Source organism: Podarcis muralis, chromosome 12 (assembly GCF_964188315.1).
Source record: "Podarcis muralis chromosome 12, rPodMur119.hap1.1, whole genome shotgun sequence".
NCBI classification, from domain to species: domain Eukaryota; kingdom Metazoa; phylum Chordata; class Lepidosauria; order Squamata; family Lacertidae; genus Podarcis; species Podarcis muralis.
In genome coordinates, this window is record NC_135666.1 from 35,484,053 (window position 1) to 35,505,855 (window position 21,803).

Consider the following 21,803-nt stretch of genomic DNA (forward strand, 5'->3'; position numbering starts at 1 on the left):
CGCTCTCTCTCCCTGAAACTGGGGCCTTTATGAAACTTCCTTCAGTGCATACTGAAGGAGCACAACACAGCCATGGCACCCCTGAATTTCCACCACCACTGGAGTGTGTACCACTGAGGTGTTCAGGCGCAAGCCTTGCTGCTCTCTTTGCTTCTGGCACGAGCTCATCCTCTACTAATTGAAAGGTGAAACAAATGGGAAACATTGACATCGGAGCAACACATAACCACATTTTCTATTCAATGCTAAGACTAGCTGGCAGGGCCAACTCCTGCGAAAAGTACCCTCTGACAATGGGTTTACCTGGCCATGATGAGCACTGACTGTACTCAAACTTGTGCTAGGTAGCTAAATTTAGCCACCATTCTCCCAATATGGGCCTTATAGGAAATTAAAATGGCAGCTAGACCCAGTTGGAGCACCAAGGCCTGAAATTTTAAAGGGGGAATCTACAGCAAGCATCTGAGGTGGACCCTGATGGGTTCTTGTCAGCCGCCTACAGATGCTGGGTGTTGATGGCAGCATTGATAGGCTGTGCAGACTAGTCTAATCTGCTTTCTATGTCAAACCCATCAATCTACTTGCCTTTGCCCGCCTACCACCTTTTGAAGAGAAGAGAAGCCCATCTGAGAAAACGAGGTGGAAAGGAACACTAATCCCACATGTCTATAGTGGCTATGATGTCATGAGCTTGTTTCCCTGCTCCTTGGCCCTCTTTCCTGTCAGAATACAGCATGCTGTTCTGGTCGTCTCATCTCTGAGAAGAAAGATTGTAGGGCTGAAAAAAGGTGCAGAAAAGGTCAACCACAATGATCTAACATCTTCCCTACGCTAATGCATTTAAGGGAATTTAACTATAATAAAATATATCTGAGGGGAAACATTACAGAGGTTTATAACACTATTCAATGTACACTGGGTGGAAGATTCCTCCCTCTTCTCTCTTCAATAAAATAACTCCCAGTCACCAAATGAAGCTGACTTTCAGGAGATTTATGACAGAAAAGGACATATTTCTTTAACTTGTGAAGCTGTTACAAGATGTGACAATGGCTAATATCCACTGTCTTATGACACTGTAAAGCCATTTAATCTGGTGCCTCCGGTAGCTAAATGGAACCTGCTAGTCACTGTGGGAACAGGACTCTGGACTAGAAGGGCACTTGGTCTGCTGCCCCAGGGCTCCTAAGAGAATCTGGGCCAGGAATCAATTCAAGCAGCGGGAAGAGGGGGGAGATGATGAGATTTTGGATTGCAAAAAAACACACACGCATTGGAGAAAAGGAATACCTGGCCATGATGCATTGTTATCAACTGAGGCACAGATAAGGGAATATTAGGAATTGGAAAAAATAAGGACAAGGTAATCCGGTATCTGAACACAAATCCCATTATGCCAACTATACTTTCACAATCAACAGACTAGTATTAAGAACTAAGATGACAGGTCTTGGAACAGTTGCTGGCATTCCACAAATAAAGCATCAATACTCCAAGGTTTATTGCTGATACTGTACTTTTAGCTGGGGTTTCCCAAACTTGGGTCTTCAGCTGGTTTTGTACTACAATTCCTATCATCCCTGGCCACTGGTCCTATTAGCTAGGGCTGATGGGAATTGTAGTCCAACAACAGCTGGAGACCCAAGTTTGGGGATGCCTGCTTTAAGTAATTTCTTTCCTGTTCCTAGATATTTCCCAGCTCTGTTCAGGTCCTTTTGTTCTTTTACTTGCTTCTGTTTTTGTTAAAACAATTTTAATTACAAATTGCAACTTCCACCGTTACACAGCCATTTCTGTGCAGCCATATCGTAAGACCACCTGGGTCGGTGACAGACGAGAGTTTTATAATATCATCATTATATTCTGCATAACAATAGCTCATGCTAATCAGCTTCCTTTGAAAACTCTGCAGCACTCTGAACCCAAATCAATTCCACACTGGGTTTTAACATTTCAAGATGTAGGGAACACAGACGTATAATTTTAAATAAATCTACACAAAGCCATAACCTGGGGTGGGGGGTGGGGTATTAACTTGTAATACTAACATGCTGAATCACAAGTATTCAAAAAACGTGAGTTATAAGTGTGATATAAAACTGAATGTGGGCCTGAAATAATGGCATTTTGGGAAATGCTACAAGTCCTTAAATGACTATTTAGGATGGAGGAGCTAGAACAGATGCTGAACTATAACTCCCATCAGCTGCAACAAGCATGACAGCTGTAGTTCAGCAATAACTGGAGGGCCAAAGGTTCCCCATACCTAAGCCAGAACCAAGAGGCCTAACACAACTTACAAATCTCTGTTTTAAAGTCTGTAAGTTTCAGGTACTCATGGATAAGAGTTTTTGATAAAAGATATGTCTTTATTTTAAAAAATCCTTTTCCTTTTAAGTAAGAGAAAAGATGCCTTGTGAAATACATACAGAATACAGTGGTACCTCAGGTTAAGTACAGTGGTGCCTCGCAAGACGAAAAGAATCCGTTCCGCGAGTCTCTTCATCTTGCGGTTTTTTCGTCTTGCGAAGCAAGCCCATTAGCGGCTTAGCGGATTAGCGCTATTAGCGGGCTTAGCGGATCAGCTGATAAGCGGCTTAGCGGATCAGCTGATAAGCGGCTTAGCGATCAGCTGTTAAGCGGCTTAGCGGATCAGCTGTTAAGCGGCTTAGCGGATCAGCTGATAAGCGGCTTAGCGGCTTGGGGAAAAGGGGGGGGGGGGGAAAACCCTGCAGGAACTCGCAAGACATTTTCGTCTTGCGGAGCAAGCCCATAGGAAATTCGTTTTGCGAAGCACCTCCAAAACGGAAAACCCTTTCGTCTAGCGGGTTTTCCGTCTTGCGAGGCATTCGTCTTGCGGGGCACCACTGTACTTAATTCGTTCCGGAGGTCTGTACTTAATCTGAAACTGTTCTTAACCTGAAGCACCACTTTAGCTAATGGGGCCTCCTGCTGCTGCCGTGCTGCCGGAGCATGGTTTCTGTTCTCATCCTGAAGCAAAGTTCTTAACCTGAAGCACTATTTCTGGGTTAGCGGAGTCTGTAACCTGAAGCGTATGTAACCTGAAGCGTATGTAACCTGAGGTACCACTGTACATCTGAAAAGACTGAAAAGACAGTCCTGCTTCAGTTAAGAAGATGTATTTTTGCTATTTTAACAAGGTTGTTTATCACTTCCTTAAACTAAAATTCATAAAATGAGATAAATTAACAGTCATGCCTCAGGGCAGAAAATTGCCAGGCTGGGGGTTCTCTAGACATGACTTCTGAAAAATCTGTGCAATGTTCCAAATCTTTCAGTAGTGCAAATGCATTGCCCATCAGGTTTTAATAAGGAGGCGGTGTTGTTATTTTTAAAAAAGGACCAGCAACAAAGACACTGAAGCATTGGAATATATGTACTTTAGCAGCCTGTTATTACAGCAGTGAACTGAAACAGCAGCTGGACCTCTTTTGCCGGAAACATGCTTTTAATACCAGTTACAATTGCATGACCAAACATTCAATGCCCCCATGCTCTTGACCACAGTTAAGAGATTGTAAATGGGCTAAAGGATGTCTACTTCCTCCTGATTCATGTTTCTCTCAGAAGTGAACTTCCCCTTTCCCATCTGTGATTAGCAATTACATTAGCATGAACATTAAGCCAAACCAGGGTATCATTTAACCAAGAATTGGAACAAATTTTAGCACTTCACCTTGGTTTCAAATCCTACCTAAGTGGGAATTCTGCTTTGCATTAATGCTTAACACCGCAGTTAAAGAGGGATAGTGAAATTCCATTCCAAGAGGGTGGGTCTTTTGTATTTCTGCACTGAGCCTCTGTGGAATCATATAGTTATACTCAATTTTTGTTTTGAATAACAATAATTCATATGCCCAACTGTGGACATGCACATCTTTGCAGTTTATGTGGGTATAGCTTTTATATTTGAAGAAAGCCGTAAAGCGAAAACTAGGCTTTAACATGAAAAATGTTACACCAACATAAGAACACAATATGAGAGAGAGAAAATGAAAATTACATTGGTTTTCTGTATTCATGGACCTTTTCCTCCCAACGTGTAACGTGCTGATAATGCATTAAAGTAATTGCCGCACAGCTCCAACAATGGATGCATAGAAGTCTCTCTGCACCAAAAGAGCAAGTCATCTATTTATTTTAGGCATTAGGGTACCCAAATTAGTTAATTTATCCTACACTCAGTAAATTAATATTCCCATTTTGGGAAATATTTAAGTAGTCAGCATTCAATATGCTTGACCTTACTTTGAAGCCTGAAAAGAGAGTTAATATCTTTTGCCAGAGTTATGTAACAGTTACTGCTACTATTAAACATGGTCGCTAACTTGAAGATACCTGAACATGAAAAAAGTGTTTGATTAAACATCCCTTTATTTTAAGTGGAATGCATCCATACTAGATGAAAAAAATATACTGCTGTTCCAATATATTTGCACCATCATTTATGTCTTTTTATTTATGGACTAGGAATAATCACTAGAAGCTATCCAGGCCCCAATTGCCTAGGGGTGAAGAATAAAAGTCTGCATTTTATATTTCCCTGCTAATAATTCAAGAGATGGTAACTATTTCATTTGACAGGCAAGTAGTGACTCACTGTGCTCCAGCTCATCCTTTTGTTCCTATTTATGCTCAGAAATCAAAGCTTGGATGATTTCCAATCATATGTAGAAAAATAACTTCTTCCAGGGAAGTTTGGTCTGCACCCATTTCCATAGCTATCTCATAGCTGGGATAACCTGTATTATTACCATTATCTAGACGGGGCGCCTAACCCGGTACCCTTCAGATGTTACTGAACGGCAACTCCCATCAGTTCCAGTGGTCAGGGATGATAGGAGTTGAACTCCAGCAACATTTGGAGGGCCACAAGTTTCCCACTCTTGATTTACATGAACACAGCTGAATGGGTTTATTACTACTACTACTACTACTACTACTACTACTACTACTACTATTGTTAGCCACAGTTTGAAGAAATTAGATGCACAAATAAAGCATACAGCTAGTTAAAGTAAAAGTGACAGCTAAATAAAAAAATAAAACAAAAATAAAACAAAATAAAATACATATAAATGTGTATCCCCCGACTCAACAACAACAACAACAACAACAACAACAAAAAAGCCAGGCATAAACATAGAATATGTATCCACTTTATAAGACAAAGTTAATCCTTAACTGTATAATACTCGTAATTGGCCATTATTACTATATTTAAACTTATAATATACAGGTGTAGAATTCAACTCATTATATTTGGATATAAAGGCTCTGATCTTTAGGCTCTGATCTCCACATTTAGTCCATGGAGTTCACTTCTGAATAGACAGCTATAAGACTGCACTGCCGATTAATTACTTTTTCCCCACTCACGTTTTCAAAGGATAACTTAAGAATGAAATGTGGGGTTCTCAGTCATATAAAGAGCCTTGCAGACCACTGCCCATCTCTGCTTTCAAGACTGAAACACAGCAAATCATCACTATACTGGCATCCCCCACTTCCCACCACCCATCAAAACAAGCAACATTTTCTTTTTGTTCTAGTTGCATTGAGCACATTCCATTGACAGTAAATGACAGGGATTGCTTCATTATGTTTTTCTCTGATTACTATTGAATACTTCTCCAAGTTCATTGACTTAAGATTGGGACACGTTGGCCAGGAAGCCTTGCAATCTAAGCTTCCGAATTAATTTTGGCTGGCGGCTGGCGTCCACATCCCTTTTTTGGTACAAAAATAAAGATGCTAGTAATGTGCTGGAAAGAAATCTTGCATTTCTGTGCCAGTATTGCCTTGCTTTACTTCCAACAGAAGACATAAACAATTCATACAGGCCAAAAATAGTGCGATAAGTAAGGAGCCTTTGGAAGCTTGGAGCTTATAAAATAGAAAGAGAATTAGGCTGCAAACCTGGGAGCGACTCCCATTGAACTCATCGGGGTTTACTTCTGAGCAGACATGCGTGGAATTGTGGTATTACTGTGCAGTTTCCTTTTGTTCATCAAGAAGGAGAGAAATCAGCAAAGAATTAACACCTTTCACATAAGGCACGGTGAGCAAAACTATAAATGGGGTACTGCAGGGCCACATATTGTCCCCCATGCTGTAACATCTATTTCAGGGGTGTGGAACCTCAAGCCAGACCTCTCTGTCCAACCTTTGAGACTCTCGACAGGCTTCATACCCTACCTGGCCTTGCCCTCTACCTTCTTGAGTGCTGAGGGAGAATGGAGAGCGGGGCATTTAGCAGCATAGAAACCTCTGTTTTTTGTGGTGGGAATGTCATCTACAGTACAAAAGAATCACATCCATTGTTCCATCCACTTTTGTCTCTAGTCCCACCCACCACCTGGATGTGGCCAGTGGAATGTTCCACACAAGAAGTCAGGCATCAAACAGAAAATGGTTCCCAAACACTGGCTTATATGAAGTGACTGGGCGAGGTCAGATGCATTAGCGCTGGGTGCCATCAATATGCCATATGAGTCAGTCTATGAGGGCGCTGAATTGCTGTCTGGACACTGTAACAGATTACATGAGGGACAATAAACTGAGACTGAATTCAACAAGATGGAAGTTCTGTGGTTTGCAATTCTCATGTCTGGGACTTGGGTAAATTACATGGCTTAGATGGAATGGCACTCTCTTTAAAGCAGGAGGTGTGTATTCTGGGATTACTCCAAATCCATCTGGAGACCCAAGTGACCCCAAAGTTCTGTTGGCCAACTTTGAGTGACACACAAGCTACAGCTGTTCCTGAAAAGAAGTACCTTGGCCACAGTAGTCTGTGCTCTGGTAACCTACTGGTCACTGCAATGCGTTCCATGTGGGGCTGTTTTTGAAGATGACATAGAAGTTACAGCTAACGCAGAATACAGCAGTGAAGCTGCTTAATGGAACTGTGTTGGCCTTGGTTGGCCTAATGGATGACCTCTGTAGAAAATAGGGTGGGGCTGCCTGTATTTATTTGTTTGTTTTTTTAAAAAAATGCTATCACTCTTAAATGGCAGCTGAAGCTTCCTTTCCTTGCTCTTTAATGGCCAGTTGCTCATTATGTTTGCCCCATACATGTTTAACAAAAAACAGTGGTCCTGATCTGGTCTAACCAAACACTAAACTATATTCTGCATTTAACTTACGTTTCTATTCTCTTTATGTCCTAATTATTCTTACTTAAACTGCTTTTAAGACTTATTAACATCAATGAAAGTACTACATGCGTAATTATTATCAAGGACATGAAACAATATAGCACACAGATGCAAATATACTATATCAGTGCATGCTAATACATAATTAAAAATACATCTTCCACTATTATTAATGACAAAGCCAAGGAAATGAAAGGAGAGATTTCCTTTCACACAAGAAAACCATGACAACTTCAAACTGCAAGCTTATGTTACAGCCTCATAGTGACACTGCAATAAAAGCAATAATAAAAGTATTTGCTTGTTCTGTTTAAAGATGATACACAGATACAATGCAACCAGGACAAACATTATTTGTATTTTAGTAGCCTAGGGCTATTCACAGCAACTGCCAAAGCTACAATTTCAGACAGCAAAAACACAGTATTACTGTGCAAAGACCCATTGTGCAGCCTTCATTGTTCCTTCCAGCCATCTGCTCCATGCAATAGATTAATGCTACACCTTCATGAAAGAGCTCTTTTATTTGATGCTGATCAAGTTACATTTTCATCCTTAAAGAGGTGTGACCTCAGTTGCGTGACCAAACTGTTCCATGTTTACTTAGATTTGTTGTTTGTGTGATTGGTTTAAATGAATCATTACTAAATATTGTTGGTGGTGTTTTACTTAAAAGATAGCCATTTCACTCCACTATCACCTCACGTTTTAATGCCCCCTGATCTTTTATTTATGCACAATACACATGCTCATTTCACAGGCTTTTGAACACAAGCATCAATAATATTCTATGGCCTTCCCTCAGAATTTCTGTTGTGTACAATGTGTATTATAAAATATACTAACTGAAGACTTTTAGATTACTACAAAACATTGTAAGTGGGGTTTTGAAAACTACTCAGAAACTTCAATTAGTTCAGAATATGGTAGCTAGATATTCAATTGGAACTAGCTGACTGGGTCATATTGCACCACGATTCAAAAACCTGCACTGCTTCCAATTTGTCCCGAGGAATTCAATCTGCCAGTTTTAATCTATAAATCCCAAATTGCTTGGGACCAGGCTATGTAATTCACCAAAAACTATCTAAGCTCTGAGACCCTGGTGGACTGTCAAGTCTTCACATCACAATGCAAACACTGGCCAACTTCACACATTGCCAACTAGGTTGCTAAAAAAAACTTTGAACGAACTGTCTGTAGCCATGATTTGTTTCCCAGACCCACAGAACAATCTGAAAAAAAAATGTTTTCTGTTGGTCATTGCTAATTTAAAAACAGACAAGTCCAGAAAAGGTTCCTCACAACTTGCTCTAACATCTATATGAAGGTACTGGGGGAGGTCACGAGGAGTTGCGTACCCTGACAGTTCCCCGTCCCCCAGGAGCCAGGCCTCAGATAAATGAGTAGACATGACAACATATTTGGGATTAAAATGGCCACAACTTTATTGAATTCAGATGTAGACCTTGGCATAGGCACTGGGCATGTATCCCTTTCAGCCCCTTGCTGGGGGTCTGAGGCATGACAGGGTCATTTGGGGGAAGATGGGACCAACGCAAAACACGTGTTTATGCAGTTGATCCCTCCCCCAAATTGCTGTGGGGGGCTCTATGGCCCATCCATCATGTGCTTGTGAACAGAGACTCCCCTCATGACCCCTCTAACAAAGTACCCTGTTACTGCCGCCGCAGGAAGCGGGTAAGTCACCACTTCACCCTTTCTACAGATGTTAGGCTAAAGGATTCTGTCCCAAGGCCTAAACTGTCAAAGTTGTGACAATTGCTATGGGGAAGGAAAATTCCTGCCCGGCCCTACAAAAACAGCAACCATTGTTAAGACCATATCTGGAAAGAAAAATGGTTAGCCTGCAAGAAAGAGAGAGATGAGTGGGTGGGTGGGCTGGGCGGGTGATGCTCTGGGACCGACTGCACTGCTGAGAGCAGCGCCGGACCCCTTTTAACCATCTGAAGCAGAGCGGAGCCTCCGCCCGCATGGTCCGCACCACAGGTCGCTGCACAAGACCAGAAATTACAAATCTGGGTTTGCCAGGAACCCAGCAAGCACTGCAGCAACCAGGAAAGAGGAGCTAATGGTAGGGGCAAACATGGCGTGGCTTTGCGTTGATGGGGGAGGCATTGCAATGGGCCGCCCATGGCTGTATGGGGTAAGCAGCCAATTTGGAGCATCGCGTTACCAGTATGCTGATAACATGTAGTTCTAGTTCTCATTATCATCAGAAACAGATGCTTGGAAACAGTTATATTGCTCATTTCCCTGGTGTGGAGAGATCCTTCTGAAGCTCTCTGAAATCCATGTTTGCTTTTACCACCATCATAATTTGGTGTCATCCACAAACTTGTCCACTTCACTGCTCACTCTAACGCCAGATGATTCATGGATAAGTTTAAAAGCACCAACCCCCAATACAGATCCTTGGGGTGCCCCACCTCTTACATCTTTATTAGTGTGAGTTGATGGAAAAGGGAAGAGGGAGAATGCTAGAGAGTTAAGGACGGAAGCTTTGGCTCAACTTGTTAATAAACATATTGCAAAGGAGAGCTGTTTTTTAACTTTGCCATTCTTCAAATGCTGTGGGGCGGCAATGAATATACGCTTTTATACTTCACAGAAAACATTACAAACAAGAAAATCTTTGTACTAGAAACCTTTGAGCCTATGCTACACTGGAAACACTGGAATGAATGTGCACAATGAACACAGAAACAGGGTTGTGCTCTCTCACTAAAAGTAAGGGTTTTGTTCTGCAATTTGGTGCATTTGGTGCTCTTGTATTCTGTAGTATTTTTATATATGATAAGACAAATAAATGTGCATTCTCCAAGTACAGAAACATTCCCAGCTGCTAAGGAAAAAGGCCCCAGCATCCAAGGATTGTTGAATCATGGGAAGGGGTGAATTCTTACACACCTGTGACCTGCAAGATATGGCTTGCTCCTATTTTGAGTGCTGTTTAAAATTAGGAAGCAGATTCTATGCAAGTTTTGAATATAGCTTATTAAACTGCTTCATTTTCACTGGTCAGGTTGACATGTGTTTTGTAACAGTTGTCATTTATACTGAGCTAACGAAATACGACCAGAGGAATGCTAAACTAAATTACTACATATGAAACAAAGGCATTTGTCCAGAGTATAAAAAGATTACTGTTCGCCAGTAGACATAGTTAGGACTTCTCACTGGGAAGGCCAACTCTAAATACTCGACTACTGGCTAGCAAGGTGAAACATCCCAGAATAGAAACAGCTTGGATACCTCAGTGAGAGTTAATAAGAGACAATAAGAGATCTGAATTTAAGCTGACCACTGATTTGTTACTGGGGCAGAGGGTCACATGGCCAATCCAGGCAGGGCTGAGAGAAACTGCTGTATGAAGAAATAGCTGCTGCTGATCAGCACGGTCAACACTGAACAAAATGGGCGAAAGTGAGTCCTTCCACTTATCTTCTCTCTTTCTCCTTATAGAGTTCAGTGGCAACAGCACACACTGTTAAGAGGTATGCTGTCTCAGATGAAGAACCCATCTAGCATTGCATCCCACTTTCCACAGTGGCCACGCAATTGCCTCTGGGCAGCTCACAAGCAGGATATGAGAGCAATAGTCCTCTTTAAGTGCTTGGTTTCCCAGCAACTGATTTCCAGAGGCAAGCTGCCTCTGATTCCAGACATAATACTCTCCAGAATACTACAGCGATATACAGTACAGTGCTCACACTATATACATCTGTATAAAGGTACAAGGCTCACTGTTTTTACATTGCAATTTTTACATAGGGAATTTCAGATGAAGTGGACTGTGCAGAGTGGCTGCAAGAGGATGGAAAAAACTGAATGCAGGAAGAGGAGGAGCAATGCATTCTATTCTATATATTACTGCTTTTTATAGGTACAGATAGGTAGCCGTGTTGGTCTGCCATAGTCAAAACAAAAAAATTTCCTTCCAGTAGCACCTTAAAGACCAAGTTAGTTAGTTCTTGGTATGAGCTTTCGTGTGCATGCACACTTCTTCAGATACACTGAAACAGAAGTTGCCAGATCCTTCTATATAGTGAGAAGGTGGGGAGGGGTATTACTCAGAAGGGTGGTGGGAATGGGTGATTGGCAGATAGCTGTGATGAGCATGTTGACGTCTCTTAACGACTGCAATAGGTCTTACAGGAAAAAGCAAGGGGTGAGAAGGTGAAAAATGGCTTTGTCATGTATAATGAGATAAGAATCCAATGTCTTTGTTCAGACCAGGTCTCTCCATGGTTTTAAGTTTGGTAATAAGTTGCAATTCAGCAGCTTCTCTTTCCAGTCTATTTCTGAAATTCCTTTGTAGTAAAACAGCTACTTTGAGATCTTGTATAGAATGTCCTGGGAGATTGAAGTGTTCTCCTTCTGGCCAAACCTTACGCCAAAGAATAAACATGCACACGAAAGCTCATACCAAGAACTAACTTAGTTGGTCTTTAAGGTGCTACTGGAAGGAATTTTTTTTGTTTTGCTTTTTATAGGGTTAGGTGGGCCTTAGATCTTTCAACAACGATGCAGAAAAAGAACCACAAATTTGGAATTCTCAGGGTCCAAAAGCAATTCTGCAGACTTGCTTGAGTGCTGGGAATATTTAAAAACAAAACAAAACAAAACCACACAACTCTTAGGGTTGTCTCCAACTACTCTGAATAGACCCAATGAATTTAATGGACCTAAGTTAGTCATACCTTTTAATCTCAGTGGGTTGAGTCTTCGTAAAACTTTTTAAAAACAACTTGTAGTATTAATGCTGTTACTTCTACTGCTAAGAATAAGCCTGATGTGGTTTATATAGGTCATGCTCCTTACTAGCTACTTGTTTCATAAGAATTTTTTCCCTCTATGAACACTCTTTATTGTAGACAAATACTCTCCCCCAGCACACTCTGCTTATCCAGTATATGAGGCAAATATTGAATGAATACATACATATTTCAGGCTATGAAAAGTGGGCAGATGTGGAAGCATAAGCCTCACTTGGATATAAAAAATTATGATGATCTTAAATCCTGAAAATATGATACCACTACACACACCTAGTAGATTTTTCTTGCATGAACACCACACATAGAGACACAGGTGTAAGTTTCTGAATCATTTCATCTCTGTGGACTAGGGCTGGGAAATAACTGGATTTCAATATCGCAATGTATCACCAGCTAAACATAATGATATATCAAAGTATCATGATATCTGAAATAAGGAAAGAACTACGCAGAGGCGAACAACACAACGTCCTGGCAACTGCTACTACTTAATGGTCTAAAACTGAGAAATGATTATTATTATCAATCACCTTATGGTCACTTTCAGCAGCAGCCAAGCCAAAATGCATCCGAATGAGACTTTTGGTTTTGGACTTGGCTACCAAACGGTGGCATTCAGGACAATTCAAAGTATGGTGATGAGTCATAGTGAGTACAAATAATCTGGGACTGCCAGACTGCAAGCAAGCCTGCTAGGCAGCAGAAGCAACAGTAGCCTGGCGGTGGCAGAATCAACAATAGCTGGGGGGGGGGGGGGGAGGCAGAATCAGCAGCAGCCTGGCAGCAGCGGCATAATAATCAGCAATCTGCAAAGCCTTACCACAGTAATGGGCGGCAGCAGCAGAAGCGGCGGCGGCAGCCTGCGAGGCCTTGTCATGGTGGTGGTGGTAGTGGTGGCCTGCAAGGCCTTGCAGCAGTGGCAAAAGCGGCAACGGCCTGTAAAGCCTTGTCATAACAGTGGCAGTAGCAGTGGCCTGCAGGGCCTTGTGGTGGCGGCAGGAGATGGTGGCAGAAGCAGAGATGGCCTGCAAAGCCTCACTGAGGCAGCCTGTCACAATGTCTGCCACCGCCTTCCACTACCGCCTGGAGGACTTGCAGGCCGCCATCACTTATTGCCTCCATGGCGAGGCCTCACAATCCCCACTGCTTCTGTCACCACAAGGCCTTGCAGGCTGTCGCTACTATTGCCGCCATCTCCCGTTGCCACCACAAGGCCTTGCAGGATGCCGCTACTATGGTCACCTCCTGTCACTGCCACGAGTCCCTGCAGGCCTCTGCCACGAGGACTCGCAGTCCACTGCCACTGCCGCTGCTCCCTGTCACTGCTCTGAGTCCTTGCAGGCCACCACGGTTACTGCTGCAACCTCCCGTCACCGCTGCGAGAATTCGCAGGCCACCACTAATTGTGCTGCCACCGCGAGACCTTGAAGGTTTTCGCCACTACTGCCTACATGTACCATGGTCATGGCAAGCTGTTTCTGCCACTGCTGCTTCTGCCTCCTAGCAGACAGTCTCAGATTATTTGCATTCACTATGACTCATTGCCGTACTTTGAATTGTCCTGAATACCACCATTTGGTAGCCAAGCTCAAAAACAAAAGTCCTGTTGGGATGCATTTTGGCTTGTCTGTTGATGAAACTGAGTCTGTAATGATTGATAATATTGCCATTTATCCGTTTTAGACCCCTAAGTAGTAGCAGTTGCCAGGGCATTGTCCTGTTCACCTCTGTATAGTTCCATCCTTATTTCAGAGATTGTGGTAGATTGCAATGTTTAGCTGGTGATAACATTGCCATTTAGCTGGTGATATTGTGAAGTTTAGCTGCTGATAACATTGCAGTGTTTAGCTGGTGAGTTATCGCAATGTTGAAAACCAGATATTGCTTAGCCCACATATTGTGATTTGCGCTATATTGCCACCTCAAACATTATGAAACAATTATCACAATGTGAACTTCAAAACAGTTTTGGACGATATATTGATATATTGCCCAGCCCTACTGTGGACATACTGCTTTGTTGTTAGGAAACAGGCATCCAAAGAAAATGTGGACAGAATATAAGAAAATAAAAGAACTTCCCCATATTACTGTGTGCAAATGATCCAAAAGGAAAAGCAACAGAATATATAATAATTATGTGCAATCACAACATTAGGAGGACGTAGCTATCAATAGCTGAATATTCAGCAGTGGCTGACAGCCTGCAATCTCTGTGCCTCAAAACCCACACAAGGATTTTGGAGAGAAACTGAGGTTTTCAGATTAGATTAAAGGGCTATGAATATGGAACAGGTGATGTCTTGAAAATTGGTTATTGTAATTAATCCTTTTTTGTTATGGACATTCATGACTTCACTGCAGTTGGGTATACTGTGCCGTCCTTGATCCCAGTATACAATGCAGCCATCCACCCACATTCATGCATTGCAGCTTTTGATCTCTGGCATCTCCACTAGCAAGGCTGGAACAGACCTTTGCCAGAGACAGTTGCTGGCAGAGAAGTCAATACTAGGTTAAAATGGCCTGCTGACTTGCCTCTAAATAAAGTGATTCCTTGCTGCTTTGTATTTCAGGTACTTTGAGGGTCTATAAACCAAAGAGCACATAGGTTGATTTTGACTGAACATAAAGAAGACAAATTTGAAAAAGAAAGAAAAGATTTTGCTACCCCCCTTTTTTCAAGAACAGAAAACTTAGCACTCAGCATAATGAGAAATGGGGTGGGGGTGGGGGACGGGACCAGAACAATGAATGTAAACTGCAAGGAAGCAAAGTTGATAATTTTAGACGACAGGCACAAACCTAGATTTTAGAAGCTGCAAAGAATATAATACAAAAATGGGTGTACTTATATATACTTGTGACAGTCAAATCAAGTGACTGAGAGGTGTTCTCAGCTTACAAAAGCCTATGTCCCACATCTTTGCTGAACCACAAAAACATCTATGCACCAAAGCAGAAGAAAGAAATGGACTTTAAGTGCTTTGTCAGACACTGCACATTGGTATGGAGGAGAGACTGAGAGGGATCCTCCTATGAAGGTATCATAGATATTGCTGGAAGGAACCTTGGAGGTCATCTGGTCCAAACTTTGCTCAATGCAGCATCCCTGACAGATGGCTGTCTAGCCTCTGCTTACAGTATCTTCAGCAAACAAGAGCCCAACACCTCCCAAGGCGGTCTGTTCTACTGTGAAATATCTGCTTACTATTAAGATGTTTCTCCTAACGTTCCGTTGAAATCTGTTTCCTTGCAATTTCCACCCGTTGGTACAAATTGTGCTCTCTGGAGCAATGGAGAACAATCTTCAGTAAAACAGACCTTCAGATATTTGAAGAGCCCTATCCTGTCCCGTCCCCCCCCCCCCTCATAAAATTTGCTCATCCCGGGCAAAACAAGCAAATATTAGTCATGGGAATTGGGTTTCCAGATCTCCTCACCATCCTGGTCACTCTTCTCTGCACATACAAAAAAGATTCCTGCATTGTAAGGGGTTTGGACTTGATGACCCTCGGGGTGCCTTCCAACTCTGCAATTTTATGGTTCTACTCCAGTTTGTCAATATCCTCCTTAAAATGTGTCTTGCAGAAATGGACACAATATTCAAGATGCAATGCTGAACAGAAGAGAAGTATTACTTCGTGATCTGGACCCTATGCTTCTGTTAATGCTAGATTGCATTAGCCTTTTAAATCAGCAACATCACAATGCTGGCTCATGTACAGCTAAGACCAATTTACTGCTCCAAAGCCAGGTCTCCCGCATCCTGGACCTGGACTGTGTGTGTGTGTGTGTGTGTGTGTGTGTGTGTGTGTGCGTGTGTGTGCGTGCACGCACACACACACACTTAAAACACAAGACTTTACTTTACCCCTGAGAAATTTCATCTTGCTCATTTTTGCCTAGCATCGCAGCCTGTCAATATCATTTTGAATCTTGATTCTGTCTCCTACAATGCTAGCTATATTTCCCAGTTTCTTGTCCACTGAAGATTTGATAAACATCCCCTCTACGTCCTCATCCAAGTCATTTATAAAAATGTTAAACAGCACAGGACATAGGGCAGAGCCCTGTGGCACTCTGCTCGCTTTTATTTTTTGGCTTTTGCCATTTGTTTCTTAACGTCTACAGCAGCTTCTGCATATGTTTTGTTTACTCCTATATATCCACATCCTGGAGAGAGGGTCATGGTTCAACGGCAGAGCACAAGCTTCGGCTGCAGAAAGCACCAGACTCAACCCCTGAGATTTAACTACAAATGTCACGTGCCAGGCTGGGAATAATAGCTTTTGCCCAAAACGCTGGAGAGCCACTGCCAGTCTAAGTAGCTGATATTGGTCCATACAGGCCAATTGTTAGATTCAATATATGACAGTTTCATATGTATCTCATTTAAGAATGTCTGGACATGACCATAAGGATGCACAGATTCAGAGCTTAAATGAAACTTTGCAGATGTGCATAAAAGCAAATGTTGATTCAAACCTTGTGCACAAACGGCCAAAAGTTCTCACTAAGGCCAACAAGTAGCGCAGCTCTGGCTTCAGCTTACTGAAAACAGCATGTGCTAGTTTTGAAATAGCATGTGCTGGTTTTGAGCACGCTCACTTGAAGCCAATCATGGCGAACTTCAAGGTGGAAGAGGATAATGAGAGAATGAATTGGAATGTTGCCAGAATATTGCCTGGCTACCAGCCAGATTCAGACGACAGCTAGAAAAGCTCATGGATTGCAGTGGCTCAGAGGAACTGTTAGGTGAGAAACTGTTCTACAGGATCAGTGATCTGGTGCCCTACCCAATCCAATCTTGCAGCACAAGCAAAACGTGAGCACAGGAACAGGCACAAGGCTGGCAGTTCAGAAGAAGCTGGGGGTAGCAACAGTCAACGCTGAACTGGTTGAGGGCAAGCACAGAAAGGTCCAAAATGCCCAGCCAGAGGTTGCCTCCAGTCCGTCAGGTAACTATTTAGATCTATCAGCCTGACTAAGCCAGGGGAATCCTGATTAAGTCAAGTCCTGCACAGGACTTTGGAAGGGACCTATATTTACTGAGAAGCTTTATGGAATCGATCCTCAACATCAAGCAGCAAAAGGGACTGCAGTGAACAGCTGATGAGAGATGCTGCTCTGCTACCAGAATGTGCGCCCTGCAGTTGTTCATATGCCTAGTTGTTTTGCCTACACCCACAATGTAATATCGGAAAATATATCTCAAATCAATTTCTTGAGCCACTTCTTTCAGCTTAACAGTTTTTTTTATATATATATATCATTTATAGTTCATTTATTGTACTTAGAAACGCACCCTGCTACATGGACATGACTGACAGGGTCAGCTTTCAAGGGGTGTGATAAGGGTGGAAGGATGTAGAGGGGAATCAGCCAACCACAAAATATATTATCATCTCAGCCAGCCGTCCTCAAATGGCCATTTTTCACCTATAGAACAATAAAATGTTAATGAGCAGCTGGGTTTAAGTTTGAGAAACGAGGAGGCGGAAATGGAACGTAACAATGAGCTGTTGAACAGTTAAATGCTATCTGGGGGCACTCTTTTTAGAAACTAAAAGCATCTAACAATAATGCACTACATTCCCAGGGAGTCTATCCTCGTTCAGGAGGAGTCCAAAGATGTATGAATAAAGCTGGCAGCAATCTACGGGAAGAGGTTAACCAATTGCTCCGAACCAAAATGCACAAGGAACCAGAAGGGATTCCCCTTGCCCCATGGGATCTATGCAAGCTAGCCAAGAGCATTCTGGCATGAACCACCTCTATTATATAGCCTATGATTTGGCACCAGTAAAATTACAAACAACATTATTATGATTATACCTGAGGAAGCACAGCAGTCAGACAGCGGTGCTTTCTCTGCACAAAATATTAATCTCTGGCCACAGAGAAGGAGCTCAACGGACAGCACAATAAATCACACACTTGGTTTTTCTTTTGGTTTATTCTGTAGTAAATCCACATTGTGCATTTAAGCACAAATGCTTCATGCCTGACAATATTCCACTGATTTGTGGACAGAGAACCTGGCTCAAGAGTGCTGTAGGAATTCACAGATGTTATTTATGCTTTAATCCTTTTAATCCTTGTAAATGTGTTTATTTTTAGTAATCTCATTTGGAAAAGAGCACTAAGAATGTGCACTGAAGCTCCATTGAGAACAATAAGAAAAAGCAAACCCTGGGACCAACTCCATTTCCAGCCTACTACAATTCAGTCCTTCTGCAATTATATTGAAAACTCTGAAGGATAACCACAAGGCTGCTTTAATTAAAACTGTAAATAAATTGCAGGTGATCCTGATAAACTACCAAAGGAGCTTCAGTGACACCAACGTGTGCATTAAAGTCGGGAGATCAAGCTGAAAAATAACCTGCACGTCAAGCAGTCTGATCAATATAATAATTGCTTCAGGCTGGAACAAAATTACAATTCCTGGTTAAAGACAGATAAGTACTACAGCAGGTGACATTGCTGCATATCGTGTCATGAAGCGAAGTCTACAAGACACCTCAGAATGCTCTGTCAAAGCACTACAAGGATGGTAAACATCTGAATTTATAAGAAAACGTACTGAAACACAAAATGCACAATAAAGACACCTGATCAATATAGCAATAGCTTCAGTTTGCATAGATTCATGGTACAGGAGAAGAGTAATTAGTATTGCATTTTGTACACGACAGCATTGCTATGGGTGCAATAGGTAAGCTATTAATTCAAAGAAGTTGGTATTAAACAAGTAGCTGCTGAGTACATTACAAAAATAACTGTGGACGTATCTGCCTAGCAGCTATAAACCTCAGTTTACTACCTCATGCGTGTCACCTCCTGCATAACACACACCCTTCTTTCAGTTCCTTGCATTTGATATATCAAGATGCAAATGAGCTACTGAAAAGGATAAAGGGGAGGGGGCAATCATTTCCTAAAAGTAACTTTCTTTCCCAGGTTTGATCTCCTTTTGCTCAAACCTGATGACACACTAGCTTAAAATGATCAAATATAAATTTAAACACAATGCACATGAAACAGTAACATCTTACGTACTGTAAATTATAATCACTTGAAGTGAAAACGCTGGCAGGGAAACATCATACTGAATACTTGCACATGGGTGAATACTTGCACTATGTGTGCCAGCAGCATCCGAAGGTGCAGACAGCTGCTTTTCAGTAGACGGTACAGGGTTGCAGTTTACCTGTTTCTTTGTCCTGCACTTCTTCCAGGTGCAAGTCGTTCAGGAGGTGCTCCAAAATCTTTTCTGGTGTCCCGGATACCACCACGTATCTGTCAGAAAGCAGAGAGTCCACAGAGTCATCCTCCGTTGAGGACTGCGAGCGGCTGCTCCATTCATCCTCCTCATCCTCCTCGTCAATGTATTTAAAATAAGGCACATCAAACGTGGGCAGAGGCAGCTCCCTGCCTAGAGACAGAGCAGAATCCTTCCTCTCTATGTGCGGCTCAAAGATCCTCAGCCTGGAACTTCCCATACTGCAGGCAAAAACAACAAAGGTATTCCCCCCTACATACTGCTCTGTCTTTCCCCTTCAGTTCTGCTGCCAGCAACCGAGTTCGTCTGGCTGCTGAGGGGAGCTCTGCAGTCAGCTTGTGAGCGCGGCTGTGTCTGAGCACCCAAGGAAAAAACTCTTACCTCCAATCACTCTCGGCACTCCCTGATGTGGGGGCTGGGCTATGTGACGACACTTTCCTAAGCACCAACACATCTTGGTCCAGTTCCTTCACTTGAATAGTAGTCACTTCATCATCCAGCTTTAATTTGGAGAGGGGCACAAATGACAAAGAGAGAGAGAAATGAGTGAAATCTCCAGGGACTGACAAAAGGAAGGTGGGGGAAGCCTTGATTAGAGCTACATTTTCTCTCTCCCTCCCTCTCTCTCAGTGCCGCGGTTTGCAGCAGTCACTGCCCTTGATTTACATTCTGAAAAGTCACAATGCACCAGAATTTTAGCAGAGCTCCCCTTTCCCAGAGGCACAGAGAGTGTACGTCTATGCTTTAACTGCAAAATACAATATTCAAGCGCATAAATGAAGCGGGTGGTTAATAACAAGAAAGGAATTTTAGTATCTTTACCAGTTTCCAGTTTGTTTCAATGGGCTGCTGTTCACTGTTACTGAGCATTTCCGCTTAATGCATGTTATGTTTTACTGATGTGGCCAACGACTAAACAAATAAAATTAAACTGCCAAGGCAGTTTACAGTCATAAAAAACATACTTTACAGCATCTCAACAAGGGTGCAGCTGCTACAGAGACAAAATATACAGTCTGATGAAGCTACTTTCATTCTTTGGGACAGACAATGAAGCCAGTCGGAAATCCCCCCCCCACACACGATATTGTTTCCTGCACTTAAAACTCACAACTTCAATAATTAACTTTTGGAAACAAAAACTTCTAAAGGTTTTGGACAAGATGTGCAAACAGATGACCATGACCCTATGCAAAGCTATATCTGGGTTTCACATATGACCCTGATGACTTTTTCCACCTTAGGTCCTCTAAATGTGAAGGTTTGAGCATTGTTGCTGAATATATAGCATATATACACAAAATGGGTGATGATACAGTGCCTAATAAGGCTTTGGTATTGACTGAATAGTCTATAAAGAAACATATTGATGGATGAAAGGCTCCCATTATTTCCTTCTGAGAGCTTCCGAGAAACCCCCCAGTGTAGCAAGAGGCTCAGCAAAAGCCATAGTCTAATTATATTTTAATTAAGTCCAATGTTAACAGTAATGTGGCTTACAGTGATACTGTTTAATATGCAGGAATATTATTTGTACGTCCTGAAAGAATACAAACATTGGATAGTATCAAACTGGCATTCTAAAATTAAAATGGCCCTTTGCAAGAGAAGATTTATGTTAGATGGGGAACATTACAATGCAATGTCATTTGATGGTTAACCTTTTTCTTCTCCATTATATCTTAATGGCATGAAGGAATTCAGAAACTAATGAATAGTAGAATCATGCTCTGTTAGACACTGGAGGAACCTGCACACACAAAAATGGTCTTACCCCAAAGAGCTGTAAATTCAGGAACATCTTTTCTACTGATTTCTCTCTCCCTTACACACACACACACACACACACACACACACACTGCAATTATTAGATTTTTGCCATGTCAGACATACAGGTACTGAGGTAATTAACATAGGGTATTTGTTGAAAAATTCCCTGGGGACATTAGCAAGACATCATGTTGCAGGAATACTGAAGCATAATTGCACTTTCATTTCATGGTATATGCTTTTGTTGCCTACAATTTATAACACAGCCATAAAATAATGAGATAAGAGTAGACCATAACCTAAAAATTATTGCGTTAAAAAGAAGTCCCAGCACACAGATTTCAATTCATTTTTTTAAGTACTCAGATGCTCATAGGCACTGAACTATACCTGCAAAAATAGGCTTTCAATAGCACTCCTCTCACATATAAGCTACTGCATCTCCAGTTAAAAACAAAAACTATGTAAATAATTAAGATCATTTAAACTGATGGTTAACTTCATTTTGCACTACTGGAACTTTATTCTATGCCATTTATTCCTCCACTCTATAAAAACAAAGTAAATGAGTAAGGAATTCTGAGGTCTCTATTGTTTTATTTATCTCTATGCACCACTTTGTGAGGACTTGGTCCTGAAAAGCAACTAATAAATAATTAGAATAAACAAACAAACAAACAAACAAACAAACAAACACTCAATATTGGTTGGGATACAAACTACCACATGCATAGATAAAGGTTCTACAGCTTCTACTTTTTG

At 41.8% G+C, this 21,803-nt stretch overlaps 1 protein-coding gene and 1 long non-coding RNA gene across 3 annotated transcripts in view; one reads left to right on the forward strand and one right to left on the reverse strand.

The window, feature by feature from the left end:
- LOC144329323 (uncharacterized) overlaps positions 1–21,803 on the forward strand; it is a 349,880-nt gene that overhangs the window by 73,933 nt on the left and 254,144 nt on the right. The gene's annotated exons all lie outside the window — the stretch shown is intronic.
- The window catches only part of RAPGEF5 (Rap guanine nucleotide exchange factor 5), a 122,111-nt gene that overhangs the window by 35,279 nt on the left and 65,029 nt on the right, over positions 1–21,803 (reverse strand). For both annotated transcript variants that reach the window (XM_028750093.2, XM_077937004.1), the window contains exons 10-11: positions 19,653–19,771; positions 19,200–19,288 (exon numbers count right to left, since the gene is read on the reverse strand). In XM_028750093.2, coding sequence (XP_028605926.2) covers positions 19,200–19,288; positions 19,653–19,771 — 208 coding nt within the window. The remainder of the gene's footprint in view (positions 1–19,199; positions 19,289–19,652; positions 19,772–21,803) is intronic.